The 20,240-nt window shown below is 35.9% G+C and overlaps 1 protein-coding gene across 4 annotated transcripts in view; it reads left to right on the top strand.

Moving 5' to 3' along the window:
- Positions 1-20,240, top strand: part of REV3L (REV3 like, DNA directed polymerase zeta catalytic subunit) — a 185,802-nt gene that overhangs the window by 93,342 nt on the left and 72,220 nt on the right. For 3 of the 4 annotated variants that reach the window (XM_055391516.2, XM_055391518.2, XM_055391519.2), the window contains exons 6-13: positions 1,681-1,775; positions 2,641-2,745; positions 3,771-3,855; positions 3,940-4,091; positions 10,416-10,535; positions 11,630-11,867; positions 14,002-14,144; positions 15,087-19,248. In XM_055391516.2, coding sequence (XP_055247491.1) covers positions 1,681-1,775; positions 2,641-2,745; positions 3,771-3,855; positions 3,940-4,091; positions 10,416-10,535; positions 11,630-11,867; positions 14,002-14,144; positions 15,087-19,248 — 5,100 coding nt within the window. The remainder of the gene's footprint in view (positions 1-1,680; positions 1,776-2,640; positions 2,746-3,770; positions 3,856-3,939; positions 4,092-10,415; positions 10,536-11,629; positions 11,868-14,001; positions 14,145-15,086; positions 19,249-20,240) is intronic. The other variant, XM_031011917.3, reaches the window with a different exon arrangement.

Here is a 20,240-nt window from a genome sequence, read left to right as displayed (position 1 = left end):
CACCATGCCTGGCTAGTTTTTAAAAATTTTTGTAGAGGTGAGGTCTTACTATAATGCTCAGCCTCCCAAGTATCTGGGACTACAGGTGTGCAGCACCATGCCTGGCTAATTTAAAAAAATTTTTTGTAGAGATGAGGTCTCACTATATTGCTCAGGCTGGCCTCCCAAGCCGAAGCTGGGATCACATTCATGAGCCACCAAGCCCAGCTGACAATCTACATTGAGAAATATTTTTTCTGAAAGAGAAAGGAATATATTATGATAGGTTGGCTAATTATATTCCTTCTCTATCAATGGTGAAAAGATATGTATGTTTGAACATCTAAATATATACTTGTGAGTACATATATACATATATTATTTAAGTTGTGAAAATTCTGTGGTTTAACAACTAACATGTAATATTCCATCAAAATTTCCTTTAAAATAGACAATGGAAAATGAGTTTTTGCTAACATGTTTTTCTTAAAACATTAAAAAGTGTTTCAAGGCCAGGGCGCAATGGCTCACACCTGTAATTCCAGCACTTTGGGAGGCCGAGGTGGGCAGATCACTTGAGGTCAGGAGTTCAAGACCAGCCTGGCCAACATGGTGAAACCCCTTCTGTACTAAAAATACAAAAATTAACTCTGCATGATGTCACATGCTTGTAATCCCAGTTACTTGGGAAGCTGAGGCAGGAGAATCGCTTGAACCTGGGAGGTGGAGGTTGAGGTGAGCTGAGTTCGCACCAGTGCACTCCTGCCTAGGCGATGGAGCGAGACTCCATCTCAAAAAAAAAAAAAAATACCAAAATGTTTCAAATCAAAAGTTAATGAAATATGTCATCAACCACTTTGTAGTAAAATTAAGGATCTCCCCTTTTCCACTTGGTGTCCATTTTTGTACAAGGCCTAAATTTTGGAATGAGTAAACTAGGATCCACACTAGATGTTATCTCTTCATTCTGTTAAGTAGGGTCAATTATGTGGTGTCTTCTTTATCTTCTTTTTTGGGGCACTGATGAAAAGCAAATGCTTTTGAGTCAAAGATCCTGACTGGGAAACAGTCCTTTGTAGTTCTCATAAAAATTAATGACCTGGTGGTATCATTACTTTTCCTAGCTATGATCCCACTGTTGATCATTCATACAGTTTATCAGTTCTGTAGTTATGAAGAATTTTAAAGTATTCCCTATCTCAGCAGTAGTTGAGGGCAGGAAAAATGGTGAATATCGTTTGCCCATTTCTCAGTGCGCTCACCTTCCCTTATCTCTTATTGCATGTTCTCCCTCGTTTTTTGAATACTGAAAAAGATGTCTCTAGGCAACTGATTTCATATGTGTATGTTTTTTTATGCATTCCTCTGAGGTTTTTATATTATCCTATCCCATTCTGCCCCGGGTATAACCATATGCTAAAACATTTTATATTCCTTTTATATAAAATATAATAAACCAAAATACGTAGCATATACTTCAAAAGGATCTAGGGTAGTCAGTATAATATGTTTTGTATTTTTCTCATCCTATTTTTCATTATATATACATATAAAGTATCAATTTTGTCATGAATAATTGTGAATTAATATATCAGGTTTTCTGGGTACAAGCTAAACGTAAGATAATTGTATAAGTAAGAAACATCTTAGAAAGTTTGCTCTCACATAATTATTATGTTTTTTTATATCCTTTAATTGCAGCTCTTTAATATTGGAAGGTGTTGAACCACAGAGTACATGTGAATTAGAAGTGGATGCTGTAGCTGCTGATATCTTAAATCGTCTGGACATTGAAGGTTCATACACAATTATTCTTAATATATGTTTTTATTTTTTAAAATTAATGACCGGCCGGGTATGGTGGCTCACGCCTATAATCCCAGCACTTTGGGAGGCCAAGGTGGGTGGATCATGAGGTCAGATCGAGACCATCCTGGCCAACATGGTGAAACCCCGTCTCTACTAAAATAGAAAATAAATTAGCTGAGTGTGGTGGCACACGTCTGTAGTCCCAGCTACTCGGGAGGCTGAGGCAGGGGAATCACTTGAGCCCGGGTGGCGGAGGTTGCAGTGGGCCAAGATCGCACCACTGCACTCCAGCCTGGTGATAGAGCAAGACTCTATCTCGAAAAAAAAAAAAAAAATTAATGACCAAAGTAGAATAGAAAAAGTAGGAAAGAAAACTTTACGAGGAAACTAAGATATTATAGAAGGCGGATACAAAATGTTATGAAGATTGCTTCTATACTTCTGATGAGGTATTAATTTTTTGTTTATATTTTTGTCCAAATGACTATATTTGAATAGATTATATTAAAATAAGTGTGACACTAAATAAAATTAGCTAATATAAAGCAATTTAATGTACTGTGCCTTTTAATTTCTTAATTTTCATATTATATATCAGCAAGGGGACTCTTAGGTCTATTGACTATCATCAGATGTTTGAATTGTATTCACTTGCTGGATTTTGGGGAACCACTAGGAAGAAAACTGAAAAAGGAGTAACATAGTAAGTGTAGGTTGGGATAATTTGTCCACTTTATTACACAAAATATGTGATTGGTTTTTTTAAAGGCAGTATTTGTTAAAGAAAAGTTTAGATTTTTTAGGCATTTCTTACTTTGACCCTGTAGTATTGAAGTATTATTGTGATTACAGCTCAAATTGGTGGAAACCCTGGTCTACAGGCCATATGGGAAGATGAAAAGCAACGGCGAAGAAACAGAAATGAAACTTCTCAAATGAGCCAACCTGAGTCACAAGGTATAAACCTAATAGTGCTCTCATTATTCTTTTAAACCAAGTATTTTAATGGAAAAGTTTGTCATTGAGTTGTTCCTTTGACATTAGATTTTACTTTTCAAATGACCTGTATATTTTGTATGTATTTTTCTTGTTGTCATTGCTGTACAGCCACTATTTATCTTTACAGCTGTCTCCAATTGTCGCTTATTATCTCTCTTTGTAAGAAGTTGACGTTTTTACTGTTCTTTATTTTTAGTGTACCTTGTCCTCTTGCCTCACTTTTTTGTTTTCATTCTCTAGTATGTTCTAGCCCTCTGTATTTCCAAATGAGCTATAGAAAACTCACAGAAGATCATGAATCTCAACTTAGAAACACTGTTTAATACATTAAGCTTTGAAAATGTAGCCATTGAAATGCTGCCCACAGTTTATTTTCTGAGTATGTCATATAAGCTCTCACTTTGTTCAATATGTACAGCTCTAAAGAAATATTTATTGCTAAATGGTGCCACATTTAAAAAGAATTTCAGGGGGTTTAGATAATACCATGGATGCAACAGAATTTTAAAAATAAAGGTAAAAGAATGAACGACATCATTCAAAAGGCAGATATATTATTTCAAAATACAGCAGTAAGTGTATATTGAAGTTCAATTATAATTGTTATATCTTAGGCACTAAAAATGTTTTGATAAACTTTGAGTGCCTTTTATACTTTTAAAAATAGAAATATATTTTATAAGGGGAAAATTTTTAGCTTTAGGATACAATATATTTATAGGTAGAGAACAATTTTTCTGTTTTAGATTTAGATTATAATTATAGAACTTAATCTTGAACTGACTTAAGTGCCTAATTTTATAACTTTAGTAACAACCGTTTCTCTTTTGTGTGATTCTATGGTAAAACTACAGTTAGGTTGTATTATGTATATCTAGAGAAAGATGGGAAATTGCCACCATTTTTAAAGCTACTTTAGGAGAAGGGAAAATATTTCATTCATTTACTATTTACATTTTTTAATGCACTTTTAAAATTCAAAGATCACAGGTTTGTGCCAGCAACAGAAAGTGAAAAAAAATTTCAGAAGAGACTTCAGGAAATTCTCAAACAGAATGATTTCTCTGTGTAAGTGGTTATTTATTATAGATCTCAGAACTAATTTTATTCCTTTGTTATCTAGTCTGTTATAAAGGATATGTTTTAATTAAGCAGAACATTATCAGGATCTGTGGACTACAGCGATGGATCCCAGGAGTTCTCTGCTGAGTTAACATTGCACTCTGAGGTTCTGTCTCCTGAAATGCTTCAGTGTACACCAGCCAATATGGTAGAAGTTCACAAAGACAAAGAGTCAAGCAAAGGTAAGATTTTCTTTTCATGTATACAGAAACTACTAGAACCGATATCTTGCACTGAGATGTTAATATTTGATTGAGTTTGCTAGGGATTTTTTTCCCTATGAAATAAATATTGTGGATATAGCAAAAATTTCTCCTATTCTGTCACCCTTTCTACATCTCTAAAGGTAAGCAGTATCCTGAAGTTAGTGCAAACTGTTACCATATATAATTTTATATTTTCTTATAATGTTTGCCCACCATATATACCATTGTTTTAAGTTTTAAATTTTACGTAAATGATATTCTGCTTGGCATAGATGAAGCAACTTGCTTTTTTCACTCAGCATTATATTTTTAAGCAGCTTGAAGTTTAATTTATATAACATAAAATTCAGTCATTTTAAGCGTATAATTCAGTGATTTACAGTAAATTTACAAAGTTGTGCAAACGTCTCCACAATCCAGTTTTAGAATGTTTCCATCAGTCCACAGGATCCCTTGTGTCCATTTGCAGTTATGCCTATTTCCACCTCAAACCCCAAGTAACCACTAATAATACATGGGCCTTGTCTAGATACTGTATATTATGTAAGTGAAACCATACAATATATAGTCTTTTGTGTCTGGCTTCTTTTACTTAGCATAATACTTTCAAGTTTTATGCATGTTGTAGTATCTATCAGTATGTATGGAGATACCACATTTTGTTAATCCATTTATCAGTTGATCAACATTTGAGTTGTTTTCACTTTTGCCTGGTAAGAATAGTGCTGCTGGCCAGGAGCAGTGTCTCATGCCTGTAATCTCAGCAATTTGAGAGGCTGAAGCAGGCGGATCACCTGAGGTCAGGAGTTGGCAACCAGCCTGGCCAACATGGTGAAACTCTGTCTCTACTAAAAATACAAAAATTAGCCGGGCGTGATGGCGCACACCTGTAATCCCAGCTACTCAGGAAGCTGAGACAGGAGAATGGCTTGAACCCGGGAGGTGGAGGTTGCAGTAAGCCAAGATGATGCCACTGCTTTCCAGCCTGGGCGACAGAGCAAAACTCCATCTCAAAAAAAAAAAAAAAAAATATAGTGCTGCTATAAGCAGTAAAGCATAAATTTTAGGATAAATATCATAAAGTTGTAAAATGATAAAAATAGTAACAAACGAAACAGTTTAAGAATAAACTTCACTAAAAAGATTACCTCTGCCAAGCAAAAGAATTACTACGGCATGTGGTATATTTGTGTTTAATTTTTAAATAAACTCCCAAGCTGTTTTTAAAGTGACAGCAATGTTTTACTTTCCCACCAGCAATATATGAGAGTTTCTCTGGCTCTACATCCTCACTAATGCTTGTTATTGTCTGTCTTTTTTTAATGTAGCCATCCTAGTGTATGAAATAGAATCCTACTGTGGTTTTAATTTTCGTTACCCTCATTACTACTGATGTCGAGCATCTTTTATGTCAACATTATAACTTTGAAATTTATCCTTGTTCATTCATTTTAGCTGCTGACGACTGTTCCATTTTAAGACTAAACAACAATGTTAGCTATTTCTCTACAAGTATTAGATGGTCTTTACTTTTGCACTTAGTGCTACATCTGTCTCCTTATGGCTATGTGCAGGAGCTTCTCTACCAAACATACGTAGAAGAGTGAGTTGCTGAATGTTAGGGTGTATGCATTGTACTCTACCTAGATAGCATCTGTTCTAACAGTTTTTCTATAATGCAATTAGCTTATACATGGTTAGTAAGCAAGACAATAATAAAAGTGTTACTCAGAAGTCATTGTATCATACGCAGTTTTACTAGGCAAGCAAAGCCTCAACATTTGATAGCATCAAATAATAAGGATAAAATAATAGATGTAAAAAATTTGCTGCTCTGATTCTTTGAAATAGTGTCTCTGCATTTTAATCTGCATTTCCTAATTACTAATGAATTTGAGCATCTTTAAAGGCCATTTGGGTTTCTCTGTTTGTGAATTACATTTTGTGCTTATTTTCTATTGAGTCATTTGTCTTTTTCTTATTTGTAGGAGTTCTTCATATTTTCTAGATATTAAGTCTTTATCAGTTATACTTATTGTAGAGATATTTTCTCTCCATCTAGGCTTGTCTTGTAAAAATCTTCAAAAAAAAAATGTTAAGTTCTTTTCCCCCCATTTAAAAAAAAAAAAGTTACCCTTGGAGTTTTACATGTTTTCAGTTTTAATGTCAAGTTTACCAATATTCCTTTATGGTTTAGTTTTGGTATGTGATTTATGAGACCTTCCTTACCCTGATGTAATGAAAATTTTCTCTTAAGTATTCATTTTAAGGCTTACGTGTGCTTACAGTTTGGTTTTTCACATTTAGGTCTTTAATGCATTTGAAATTTTACATTTTACTTTTAAATTTTTTTAAATTTTTGTGGGTACATAGTAGACATATATATTTATGGGGTACATGAGAGATTTTTATACAGGCATACAATGTAATAACCACATCAGGATAAATGGGGTATCCATAACCTCAAGCATATATTTCTTTGTGTTACAAACATTCCAATTATACTTTTAGTTATTTTTTAATATACAATAGATTATCGTTGACTGTAGTCACCGTGTTGTGCTTTCAAATACTAGATCTTATTCCTTCTATTTTTTTGTACTCATTTACCATCCCCACTTCCCCACCCCACCCTACTACCCTTCCTAGCTTCTGGCAGCCATCATTCTATTCTCTTATCTCCATGAGTTCCATTGTTTAAATTATTAATTAGCCCCCACAAGTGAGTGAGAACATGCAAAGTTTGTCTTTCTGTGCCTGGCATATTTCACATAACATGATGTCCTCCACTTCTATCCATGTTGTTGGAAATGGCATGATCTCATTCTTTTTATGGCTGAGTAGTACTCCATTATGTAAATGTACCACATTTTCTTTATCCATTCATCTGTTGATGGACACTTAGATTGCTTCCAAATCTTGGCTGTTGTGAATAGGACTGTGATAAACATGGGAGTGCAGATATCTCTTCAACTCGACATACCAATTTCATTTCCTTTGGATAAATACCGAGTAGAGAGATTGCTGGATTATATGGTAGTTCTATCTTTAGTTTATTAAGGAACCTTCATACTGTTCTCCATAGTGGCTGTACAAATTTACATTTCTACCAACAGTGTACGAGAGTTCCCTTTCCTCCACATCATTGCCAGCGTTCATTATTGCCTGTCTTTTGGATAAAAGCCATTTTTACTAGGGTGAGATGATTTCTCATTGTAATTTTGATTTTCATTTATCTGATGATCAGTGATGTTGAGCATCTTTTCACCTGTCTGCCATTTGTATATCTTCTTTTGAGAAATGTCTGTTCAGATCTTTTGCCCATTTTTTAATTGGATTATTAGATTTTTTACTATTTAGTTATATATATTTTGGTTATTAATCCCTTGTCAGATGGATAGTTTGCAGATATTTCCTCCCATTCTGTGGGTTGTCTCTTCACTTTGTCGATTGTTTCCTTTGCTGTGCAGAAGCTTTGTATAATAACTTGATATGATCTGATTTGTCTACTTTTGCTTTGATTGCCTGTGCTTTGGGGATATTTCCCAAAAAATCTTTGCTCAGACCAATATTCTAGAGAGTTTCCCCAATGTTTTCTTTTAGTATTTTCATAGTTTGAGTCTTAGATTTAAGTCTTTAATTCATTTTGATTTAATTTCTGAATATGGTGAGAGATCAGGGTCTAGTTTCATTCTTCTGCATGTAGATATCCAATGTTTTCTCAGCACCATTTATCGAAGAAATTGTTCTTTCCCCCAAGGTATGTTCTTGGCACCTTCATCAAAAACGAGTTCACTGTAGTCATGGATTTATTTCAGGGTTATCTATTGGTCTGTGTGCCTGTTTTTATGCCAGTATCATGCCGTTTTGATTACTATAGCTCTGTAGTATAATTTGAAGTCAGGTAATGTGACCTCCAGTTTTGTTCTTTTTGCTCAGAGTAGCTTTGGTTATTTGGGATCTTTTGTGGTTCCATATAAATTTTAGGATTTTTTTTTTCTGTTTCTGTGAAGAATATCATTGGTATTTTGATAGAGATTGCATTGGATCTGTAGATTGCTCTGGGTAGGCATGGACATTTTATCAGTATTGATTCTTCCAATCCATGAAAGTGGAATATCTTTTCCATTTTTTGGTGTACTCTTCAATTTCTTGCATCAGTGTTTTATAGTTTTCATTGTAGGGATGTTTCACTTACTTGGTTAAGTTTATTCCTAAGTATCTTATTTGTAGCTATTGTAAATGGGATTACTTTCTTGGTTTCTTATTCAGATTGTTCACTGTTGGCATATAGAAATGCTACCGATTTTCATATGTTGATTTTGTATCCTGCAACTTTGCTGAATTTGTTTTTTGGTGGAGTCTATAGGTTTTTCCTAATATAAGATCATACCATCGGCAGATAAGGATAATTCGACTTCTTCCTTTCCAATTTGGATGCACTTTATTTATTCCTTTCTTTTGTCTGATTACTCTAAGACTTCTAGTACTGTGTTGAATAACAGTGGTGAAACTAGGCATCCTTGTCTTGTTCCAGATCTTAGAGAACAGGCTTTCAATTTTTCCCAGTGCTGTGAATGCACTGGGTCACACCTGAAGTCAGCATGTCCCTGGGTCTCACCTGAGGCCTGCAGCAAGTACTGCCTGAGTGTCACTTGTGTTTACTCAAGGCCAAAGGGCTCTTCAGTGAGCAAATGATGAACCCTGCCAGGTCTGAGTCCTTCTCTTCAAGGCAGCAGGTTCCCTTCTGGCCCAGGGTGTGTTTAAAGATGTCATCCAGGAGTTAGGGCCTGGAATATGTGTGTCACGACTCTACCTCCTCTACTGTGTCTGAGCTGGTATCCAAGTTGCAAGATAAAGTTCTCTTCACTCCTCCCTCTCCTGTCCTCTTGTGGAATGAAAGAGTCTTCTGGAGCTGCGAGTTGTGCTGCCTGGGACTGTGAAGGGTGGGGGAGGGGGGGTGACACAAGTAATTCTTTGGCTGCCCCAGCTACTCTCTCACCAGGCGTGTGTACCCCAAGTCTACTGGCTCTGAGCCCAGCACAGCACTGGGACTTGCCCAAGAATTGCAGTCCCTGTGGATAAGACTGGCTTTCAAGTTTATTTAGGATCCCAAAGCACTTTAGCTCGTAGTAGTAAGGCTGGCTGCAACTCAGGTTCTGGACTGCTGGGATGGGCAGTTTCCCTCTGGCTGGGGCTGGTCAAATCCTCTCCTTATGGGTGCTGGCTAAATTCTATTCCACGTCGCTTTCCATTGTGACAGGGACGTTGCTTTCCACTGTGACAGGGTAGCACTGAGTTCCAATGCAAAGCAAAGTCCCATAGTCACTGTTCTGTCTCTCCTAAGCACAGATTTCTCTCTCGGTGCCTCAAGACCACTGCCTTAGGGGTGGGAGGTGCTATCAGCAATTCACGACTGTCTTTTCTACCCTCTTCGCTGCCTCTTTCCTTGATATGTTGTTAAAACCAAGTACTGTGATTGCTCTCCTGATTTTTTATTCTAATGAAGGCGCTTTCTTGTGTGGGTAGTTCAGTTTGGTGTTCCTGCAGGGGACGGCAGTTGTTGGAGGATTCTATATGGCCACATGGACTAATATTTTTTGATATCATGAAAATGTAATGAATGTGATATATAATGAAAGCTTTCTGAAAAATATTAATGTAAAATGAATTTTTTAATTTCTTAACCATTTCTTTGTATTTTTATAGCACTTAAAAACTATTTCTGCCCAGTTATGACAATGAAATGGGAAACCACAACTACAGTTCACAAACAGGCATGAAAAACCAACACACGCCCCATTAGGGGAGATTACACTAAGCTCTTTATTTTTTATGCATTCAAAAGAGAGTCCAATACACGTGTCAAATAATGAGCACTGTCAATTTTTTTTTTCTTAGAAGAGTTCAAAAACATTTATTCTAAATTTGTTGTTTTTGAACCATAGAGAATAAAGAATTTTAGTATTCAAATAAGATAGTTTATCTTACCTTTTCACTTTATATATTTGAATATGCAGTGATTTTTATCAGGGTAATATAACTACACACATTAAGTAGGATTAAAGAGGTTATAAATATTTGGTGATTTATAGATTCAGTGTTTGTTCTGATAAATCCATGTGACTGGTTAAATATTTCTGTGGCTTTTTATTATGTTTTTATTTGGCATGCATCATTAACATTTTGAAATTTAAAATAGGTTTATATGGTAATGCTTCCAAATTTACACAAATTCTAAATGATAAATTTTGGATTTAGGCCATTGCTTTAATTTTTTGTATTCTTTGTCAAATTAAGGTCACACTAGACACAAAGTGGAAGAAGCTCTTATTAATGAAGAAGCAATTTTGAACCTCATGGAAAATAGTCAGACTTTTCAGCCTTTGACCCAAAGACTGAGTGAGTCACCTGTTTTCAGTAAGTAACAGTGCTACCATAAATATTCAGTATTGTAATTCAGAGAAAATATGTGTTGTGAAGAGGTATTTTTTTTTTATTGACTTGAAGAGGTAAATGTTGCATGTTCAGTAAACACTCTACTGAATATGAAAATGAAACCTTGCATTAAATCAAGTAGCTTTGCCTTTTTTCTATACAGCTTAAAAAAATTTGTGAAAGAAAATAGTTTTTTTAACTGTACTTTGATTCACAGAAAACCGTATTACTTAAGAAGGAAAATGCATTTATTTTGAATTAATATTTTGCAAAGTTCAGTACATTACTAAAACACCGTAAGTGGTTCTTTCTTGGTGAGTATCACAAATTTCACTGGAGGAAACACAGGTGGCTGGGCCGTGGTCCCAGCCTCCTCATCTCACTGGCCAGGGCTGCGCTCAACCAGTCCTTCAGTGGCCTCCCCTTGAGTGGCATCTCAGGCTTCCTGCAGCCACTGCCAGCCTTCCCTGGCAAGGCCTCCCAACTAGGGGCTGACAGTGCTGAGCTGTACCCACGGCCAAGACCCTGTGCAGTCCCAGGCAGCATCACACAACAATGTTATTTTAATAATGTCCCTAAATTACTCTAATGCAGGTGGTCCAAGGATCAACTTTGATAGGAGAGCTACCTCAACACCTGAGCCTTTGTACCAGCTGTATTCTTTCAGCCTGTGCCAGTATCTATGATGTTGTTATTTTATTCTAAGTGATCTGAATTGTTGGATTATTAAGAAAACAGGCCGGGCGTGGTGGCTCATGCCTGTAATCCCAGCACTTTGGGAGGCCAAGGCAGGCAGATCACAAGGTCAGGAGATCGAGACCATCCTGGCTAACACAGTGAAACCCCATCTCTGCTAAAAATACAAAAAATTAACCAGGTGTGGTGGCGGGCACCTGTAGTCCCAGCTACTCGGGAGGCTGAGGCAGGAGAATGGCATGAACCCAGGAGGCAGAGCTTGCAGTGAGCCTAGATCACGCCACTGCACTCCAACTCCAGCCTGGGTGAGAGAGCAAGACTCCGTGTCAAAAAAAAAAAAGAAAACTTATTTGTTGGTGATTATTGTACTTGTTTTATAGTGGACAGTAGTCCTGATGAGGCTCTGGTACATCTTCTTGCTGGTTTGGAAAGTGATGGATATCGGGGGGAAAGAAATAGGATGCCATCACCATGTCGCTCCTTTGGAAATAATAAATATCCACAAAATAGTGATGATGAAGAAAATGAACCACAGATTGAAAAAGAGGAAATGGAGCTTAGTTTGGTGATGTCCCAGAGATGGGACAGCAATATTGAAGAACATTGTGCCAAAAAGAGGTAATTTTTTAGTTATTTCAGTTGTTTTATTAACGTTTATCATTATTGTCCTTCAGAAATTATTTATTACTATTGTTCATGATATAAAATACCTTATGAACTAAATTGATGTTTTAAAATTCCCCTTTAGTGATCTGTTTTTCATATGGCATATACTCCATATTCCAAGCAAAATAAAGTTTTGCTGCATTTTAAAAGATTAACCTAACTTTTAGAAGTTATCCATTTATATACACAGTATTAACATATGTGAGTGATAAATGGAGCAAAATTGAAGTGCCTTCTTATCTTAGAACTTAAGAAAAAGAATGCCCTGTGATAGTTGAACTGTTTAGTATCAGAACAACAATGTATAGAGTCAGCCTGAAGACAGGGTATGGCTTTGGGCTCTGATTAGACTAAGAGAACTAAGGTTAAAAACAAATAAATAAAAGACTAAGAAGCAAACACTGGTGTTGTGGTTTGTTTCTCAAAATAAATGAATAAGTTGGTATTGTGGTTTTCTAAATCAGTCTCTGTGAACTTGATTGGTTTGAGTCTGCCCTTTAGTTATATGCTCTGTGTATAGAAAAATCTAGGCCTATGAGCCTGAAAGACTGAGTATGCCTCTCCTTTAAACTTCTATAGGCTAGATTAGAACTTTTTTAGTCTGTATTTGAAATTTCCAACCCAAAGCCATCACTGAAAGGTGAAACAGGTTAATCCGTAAATTCAGTGTTTACATGTATATGATGAAAGTTTTTATTTTTCTACTTAATAAATCAGATATAGAAATCTCCAGATGTGATGTTAAATTCTTTCCTCTAACATTGTCACTGCTGTAATAATAGGCATAGTCAATCCTATGATTAAATTTATGTTTGTATGTTCAGTGGCTGAACCAATTTGGTGAAAACCATGCCCAGTTTAACCTTGGAAAAACAAACCTAAACATTTTGTACACATATATTAGAGAGAGATTGAATAGTGGAAGCATGGTGTCTAGAAAAGGGTTTAGTTAATTCTACTCTTTATATTGGATATTATATTCTTTGCTGAGTACCATATTTTAAGAATACTGAAAAAGGAAAGGGAAAGAAGAGGAAGAAAACTAGAAGGATCTGTGAGCATTGTCACTTTTGAAGAACTTTTGAATGGAGAATGTTTGATCTAATTAGAATTACAAGATGAATGAGAAATGCCTTTATGTATTTTAAAGATTATCATGTGGAAAATGACATCAACCTGCTCTGTATAGCTACAGAGAACAAAATAGGAATCATGTATGGAAGTTGAAAGAGTTTGTGTATTACAAGAAGACAACTATGAATAATTAAAGCCATTAACAGTGGAAAGATTGCCCTGTGAGACAGCAAGCCCCTTATACAGATTATGTAAAAACAGAGATTGTGTCAGGTTCATTAAAAATCAGGTTTTTGCATTGGGTAGAAAGTTGGACTAGACCTCTGATACCTCTTTCAGCTCTTAAGGGAGTGATTTTTATGATAAATTGTGATATGGAAAGGCTTAATGGAAAAACAGTTCCAGTATAGTAAGTATAATAAAATAATAATAATTTCAAATTGTTGAGATTAGTGAAAGAAAAAATTGGGTATGGATAGGAAAAAAGTATGCCCATTCAATTAAAAGGGAAAGCATCACGTTAATACCAATATGAGATGAAACTTAAAGACTGGACTTCACTGTCCATCTGAATTTCTCAGTAACCCTTTGTAGTTATTGTCAGGTTGACTGAACACCTTTACTACTTCCTATTACCCTCTCTCTTCTTCAGCATGTTCTCTTCAGCCCTGACCTCAATGCCCCTTCACTCATCTTTTTATTCTTGTTTCTTCCAATTCAGAATGCAGGAATTGTGGTGTATTTTAGCTCACATGAAAGGGATTATAAAGTCTAATTATAATAACTCTTTGTAAGTTGCTATAGTAAGACATGTTAATAAAGCAAAGTAAATATGCTTTTCTAGAAGTTACAATTTTCAGATTTTTTGTATTGTTTTACTATAGAGTAACTGAGATACATTATTATAGTTAACTTAGATACATTATTATAGAGTTAACTTAGATGCATTATTTGCATCTGAGATGGTCTTTTCTAATGATCATGCTCACCAGTGAGTTTTAATGTTCTCCAGATCACTGTGCAGAAATACCCACAGAAGTTCAACTGAAGATGATGACTCATCTTCAGGAGAAGAAATGGAATGGAGTGATAACAGTTTGCTTCTAGCCAGTCTTTCTATACCTCAGTTAGATGGAACTGCAGATGAAAATAGTGGTAAGTAAACAAGTCTACTGTGAGAAATTGGTTATTCAGGATCTAAAAATATATTTGATTTTGAGGCTAGGCGCTCTGGCTCACACCTGTAATCCCAGCATTCTGGGAGTCCAAGGTGAGAGGATCACTTGAATTCAGGAGTTCGAGACCAGCCTAGGTAACATAGTGGGACCCTGTCTCTAAAAAACTGAAAAAATTAGCCCAGCATAGTGATGCATGCCTGTAGTCCCAGCTACTCAGGAGGCTGAGGTGGGAGGCTTACTCGAGCCCAAGGGTTTGAGGCTGCAGTGAGCTGTGATTGCTCCATGGCATTCCAGCCTAGGCAACAGAGCAAGATTCTGCCTCCAAAAAAAATAATAAATAAATAAATATGATTTTGAAACTTTAATCATACTTTCTATTGATTTTGAAACTGTAATCATACTTTCTGTATAGTTGGCTAAGGGAGGCTATAGTGATGTTTCGTCCTTCAGGATTTTTTTCTTTTGAAAGAATTAGATACATGATTTGTTTCTCATTTCTAAAAGGATATAACATTTGTTGATCACTGAATTCAAGCTTTGAAAACTTTAATGTTTGTTGTGCAAGTAGAATAATAAGCTGAAAAATATGCTCAGTTTATCTGAAGTGATAATGTAAAGCATATTATTTTATGAACATTTTTAAAGTGACAGTATTTTTCCCTTATGCCCCAAAGGAACTAAATAGTAATATAATCTATTTCTGATCAATGGAATATTTGTTTAAAATGATGACTAATAATTGTAACTAACTATATTTAGATTGAGTCATTAATGATAAGCATTACCTTTTTGTTAAGATAACCAAACTTAATTTGGTGTAATTTTTTCATAGTGATAGCATTAATATCTTGGTGTGGGAAAAAGTCTTAAAAATTAAAAGAGTAAAATGAAATAAACTGTTTTTCCCTCCTCATTTCAGACAATCCATTGAACAATGAAAATTCTAGAACCCACTCTTCTGTAATTGCAACAAGCAAGCTATCAGTTAAACCCTCCATCTTTCACAAAGATGCTGCTACATTAGAACCCTCATCTTCTGCTAAGATTACCTTTCAGTGTAAACACACAAGTGCCCTTTCTTCCCATGTTTTGAACAAGGAAGATTTAATTGAAGACCTTTCACAGACAAACAAAAATACAGAAAAAGGTCTAGATAATTCAGTCACTTCTTTTACAAACGAAAGCACTTATTCTATGAAATACCCTGGATCTTTAAGCAGTACTGTTCATTCAGAAAATTCTCATAAAGAGAATAGTAAGAAAGAGATCCTCCCAGTATCTTCCTGTGAAAATAGTATTTTTGATTATGAAGAAGATATTCCATCTGTTACAAGACAAGTACCAAGTAGAAAATATACAAACATTAGAAAAATCGAAAAGGATTCCCCTTTTATACATATGCACCGTCACCCTAACGAGAATACATTGGGCAAAAATTCTTTCAACTTTTCTGACTTAAATCATTCAAAAAATAAAGTATCCTCTGAAGGAAATGAAAAAGGAAACAGCACAGCTCTGAGTAGTTTATTCCCTTCATCATTTACTGAAAATTGTGAATTGCTGTCATGCTCAGGGGAGAATAGAACTATGGCGCATTCTCTTAATAGCACTGCTGATGAAAGTGGACTAAATAAACTTAAAATTAGGTATGAAGAATTTCAAGAACATAAAACAGAAAAGCCAAGCCTCAGCCAGCAAGCGGCACACTATATGTTTTTTCCCAGTGTTGTTCTTTCTAACTGTCTTACTAGACCACAGAAACTATCTCCTGTCACATATAAATTACAACCTGGCAATAAACCATCCCGGTTAAAATTGAATAAAAGGAAACTTGCAGGTCATCAGGAGACTTCTACCAAAAGTAGTGAGACTGGATCCACAAAAGATAATTTTATACAAAATAATCCTTGTAATAGTAATCCTGAGAAGGATAATGCATTGGCTAGTGATTTAACTAAAACCACTCGTGGAGCTTTTGAAAATAAAACACCCACAGATGGTTTTATAGACTGTCACTTTGGAGATGGAACGTTAGAAACTGAGCAGTCCTTTGGACTATATGGAAATAAATACACACTTAGAGCCAAACGCAAGGTAAATTATGAGACTGAAGACAGTGAGTCAAGTTTTGTAACTCACAACTCAAAAATTAGTCTACCTCATCCCATGGAAATTGGTGAAAGTTTAGATGGAACTCTCAAATCCCGAAAACGAAGAAAAATGTCTAAAAAGCTGCCCCCTGTCATCATAAAGTATATTATTATTAATAGATTTAGAGGGAGAAAAAATATGCTTGTGAAGCTAGGAAAAATAGACTCTAAAGAAAAACAAGTAATATTAACAGAAGAAAAAATGGAACTATATAAAAAGCTTGCACCTTTGAAGGACTTTTGGCCAAAAGTTCCCGACTCCCCTGCAACCAAATATCCCATTTATCCACTAACACCAAAGAAAAGTCACAGAAGAAAGTCAAAACATAAATCTGCTAAGAAAAAAACTGGTAAACAACAAAGGACAAATAATGAAAATATTAAAAGAACTTTGTCTTTCAGGAAAAAACGGTCACATGCTATTCTTTCTCCTCCCTCACCATCTTACAACGCTGAAACCGAAGATTGTGACTTGAATTATAGTGATGTTATGTCTAAACTAGGTTTTCTTTCTGAGAGAAGCACAAGTCCCATAAATTCTTCTCCACCTCGCTGCTGGTCTCCCACAGATCCAAGAGCAGAAGAAATCATGGCTGCTGCAGAAAAAGAGGCAATGCTTTTTAAGGGTCCTAATGTATATAAGAAGACTGTTAATTCTCGTATAGGAAAATCTAGTCGCTCAAGAGCACAGATTAAGAAATCAAAAGCAAAGCTTGCTAATCCCTCTGTAGTTACTAAGAAAAGGAACAAACGAAATCAGACAAATAAACTAGTAGATGATGGAAAAAAGAAACCAAGAGCAAAACAAAAAACAAATGAGAAAGGTACATCGAGAAAGCATATAACACTTAAGGATGAAAAAATAAAATCTCAGTCTGGTGCTGAAGTTAAGTTTGTACTGAAACACCAGAATGTGTCTGAATTTGCAAGTAGTTCTGGAGGCTCTCAACTACTTTTTAAACAGAAAGATATGCCACTAATGGGCTCTGCTGTAGATCATCCCCTTTCTGCTCCCCTACCCACTGGAATTAATGCACAACAGAAGTTATCTGGCTGCTTTTCTTCTTTCTTAGAAAGCAAGAAGTCTGTAGATTTGCAGACATTCCCCAGTTCACGAGATGATTTGCATCCATCAGTTGTTTGTAATTCTGTAGGACCTGGAATCTCAAAAATTAATGTTCAAAGGCCTCATAATCAAAGTGCTATGTTTACTCTAAAGGAATCAACGTTAATTCAAAAAAATATATTTGACCTTTCCAATCATTTATCTCAGGTAGCACAGAATACACAGGTATCTTCTGGTATGTCCTCAAAGATAGAAGATAATGCAAATAATATACAAAGAAACTATTTGTCATCAATCGGAAAGTTAAGTGAATATCGCAATTCCCTAGAATCAAAGCTGGACCAAGCATATACCCCTAATTTTTTGCATTGCAAAGACAGTCAGCAGCAGATTGTGTGCATAGCGGAACAGTCAAAGCACAGTGAAACTTGTTCTCCGGGAAATACAGCTTCAGAGGAAAGCCAAATGCCTAATAATTGCTTTGTAACTTCCTTGAGAAGTCCAATCAAACAAATAGCATGGGAGCAAAAGCAAAGGGGCTTTATTTTAGATATGTCAAATTTTAAACCTGAAAGAGTAAAACCGAAGTCATTATCAGAAGCAATTTCACAAACCAAAGCACTTTCTCAGTGTAGAAATCGAAATGTGTCAAGACCTTCAGCATTTGGTGAAGGACAGTCTGGACTTGCAGTTCTAAAAGAATTGTTACAAAAAAGACAGCAGAAAGCACAAAATGCAAATACTACACAAGACCCATTATCCAATAAACATCAACCAAATAAAAATATTTCTGGTTCCTTTGAACATAACAAAGCAAATAAACGGACACGATCGGTAATGTCCCCAAGAAAACCTCGAACTCCCAGAAGTACAAAACAAAAAGAAAAAATCCCCAAACTTCTCAAAGTAGACTCTTTAAATTTACAAAACTCTAGCCAGTTGGATAACTCTGTATCAGATGATAGTCCCATCTTTTTTTCAGATCCAGGCTTTGAAAGTTGTTACTCACTTGAAGATAGTTTATCTCCTGAACATAATTATAATTTTGATATTAACACAATAGGTCAGACTGGATTTTGTAGCTTTTATTCTGGAAGTCAGTTTGTCCCAGCTGATCAGAATTTGCCTCAGAAGTTCCTAAGTGATGCTGTTCAGGATCTTTTTCCAGGACAAGCTATAGAAAAAAATGAGTTTTTAAGTCATGACAACCAGAAATGTGATGAAGACAAGCATCATACCGCAGACTCAGCCTCATGGATTAGATCTGGTACTTTAAGTCCTGAAATTTTTGAGAAATCAACCATAGATAGCAATGAGAATCGTCGCCACAACCAGTGGAAAAATAGCTTTCATCCTCTAACAACTCGGTCTAACTCAATAATGGATTCTTTCTGTGTTCAGCAGGCAGAAGACTGTCTAAGTGAAAAATCTAGATTGAATAGGAGTTCAGTAAGCAAAGAAGTATTTCTTAGCCTCCCACAGCCAAACAATTCAGACTGGATTCAAGGTCACACCAGAAAAGAAATGGGACAGTCTCTTGACTCAGCCAATACCTCTTTTACTGCAATACTCTCCTCCCCTGATGGTGAACTTGTGGACATGGCCTGTGAAGATTTAGAACTGTATGTTTCAAGAAACAATGATATGTTGACACCAACTCCTGATAGTTCACCAAGATCTACTAGCTCTCCTTCTCAATCTAAAAATGGCAGCTTCACCCCTCGAACTGCTAACATTCTGAAACCACTTATGTCCCCCCCAAGTAGGGAAGAAATTATGGCAACTTTGTTGGATCATGACCTGTCTGAGACTATTTACCAGGAACCATTTTGCAGTAATCCTTCTGATGTACCAGAAAAACCCAGGTAATCAGTTATTTTTTCCCTTGGGTCACTCTGAATTATTATGATATATAAAATTCTGCTATGGGGATTGAAAAAAAAAGAATGTATGCAACATTTGGTTACCTGACTGCTAGTTTTCTGTGATACCGTATTTGTAAGTATATCATTGTGGAAAGTATTTCTAATTACAGACTTACTAAGAAAATTCAAAAACTAACTGGATGGTTACACCTAGAGAAATTTATTTAAGTTGACTTGGATCTACCATTATTTAACACTATGTCTTCATTAAAGATTAGAGGTGCTCACTGTAAAGATGTCATGATACTTTAAAAGGATTACAGTGATCATTGTTTAAATGGTGTTTAATTTTTAAATATTAAACTTTTATACCATTTTAAAAGAACTTCATTTTCAAGTGTTTTGAAAATGAGCATGTATGTGTTTTAAGTATTCCTCTGATATATCTCTAAGTGAAGATTATTGTAAGTTTCTATTATAAACCACTTTTCATGTGGTTTCAATATCTTGTATTGTTATTGTTATTGTAGTTTATGCAGTTATTAGCAAATGGACTTTGGTTTCCATTCTCCTTTCAAGAATTTTTTCAGGTGTCTGGGTATGGTGGTGTGCACCTGTAATCCCAGCACTTTGGGAGGCCGAGGTGGGAGGATCGCTTGAGCCCAGGAGTTTGCGACCAGCCCAGGCAAAATAGTGAGACTCTGTCTCTACAAAAAATTAGGCCGGGCACAGTGGCTCACGCCTGTAATCCCAGCACTTTGGGAGGCCGAGGGGGGAAGATCACCTGAGGTCAGGAGTTCAAGACCAGCCTGGCCAACATGGTGAAACCCTGTCTCTACTAAAAATACAAAAATTAGCTGGACATGGTGGCAGGTGCCTGTAATCCCAGCTGCCTAGGAGGCTGAGACAGGAGAATCACTTGAACCCAGGAGGTGGAGGTTGTAGTTAGCCAAGATCACGCCACTGCACTTTGTTGCCTGGGCAATAAAGAG

This window comes from Gorilla gorilla, chromosome 5 (genome assembly GCF_029281585.2).
Source record: "Gorilla gorilla gorilla isolate KB3781 chromosome 5, NHGRI_mGorGor1-v2.1_pri, whole genome shotgun sequence".
NCBI lineage: Eukaryota > Metazoa > Chordata > Mammalia > Primates > Hominidae > Gorilla > Gorilla gorilla.
Note: the sequence above shows the minus strand (reverse complement) of the source record. Positions and strands in the feature narration are given on the sequence as shown.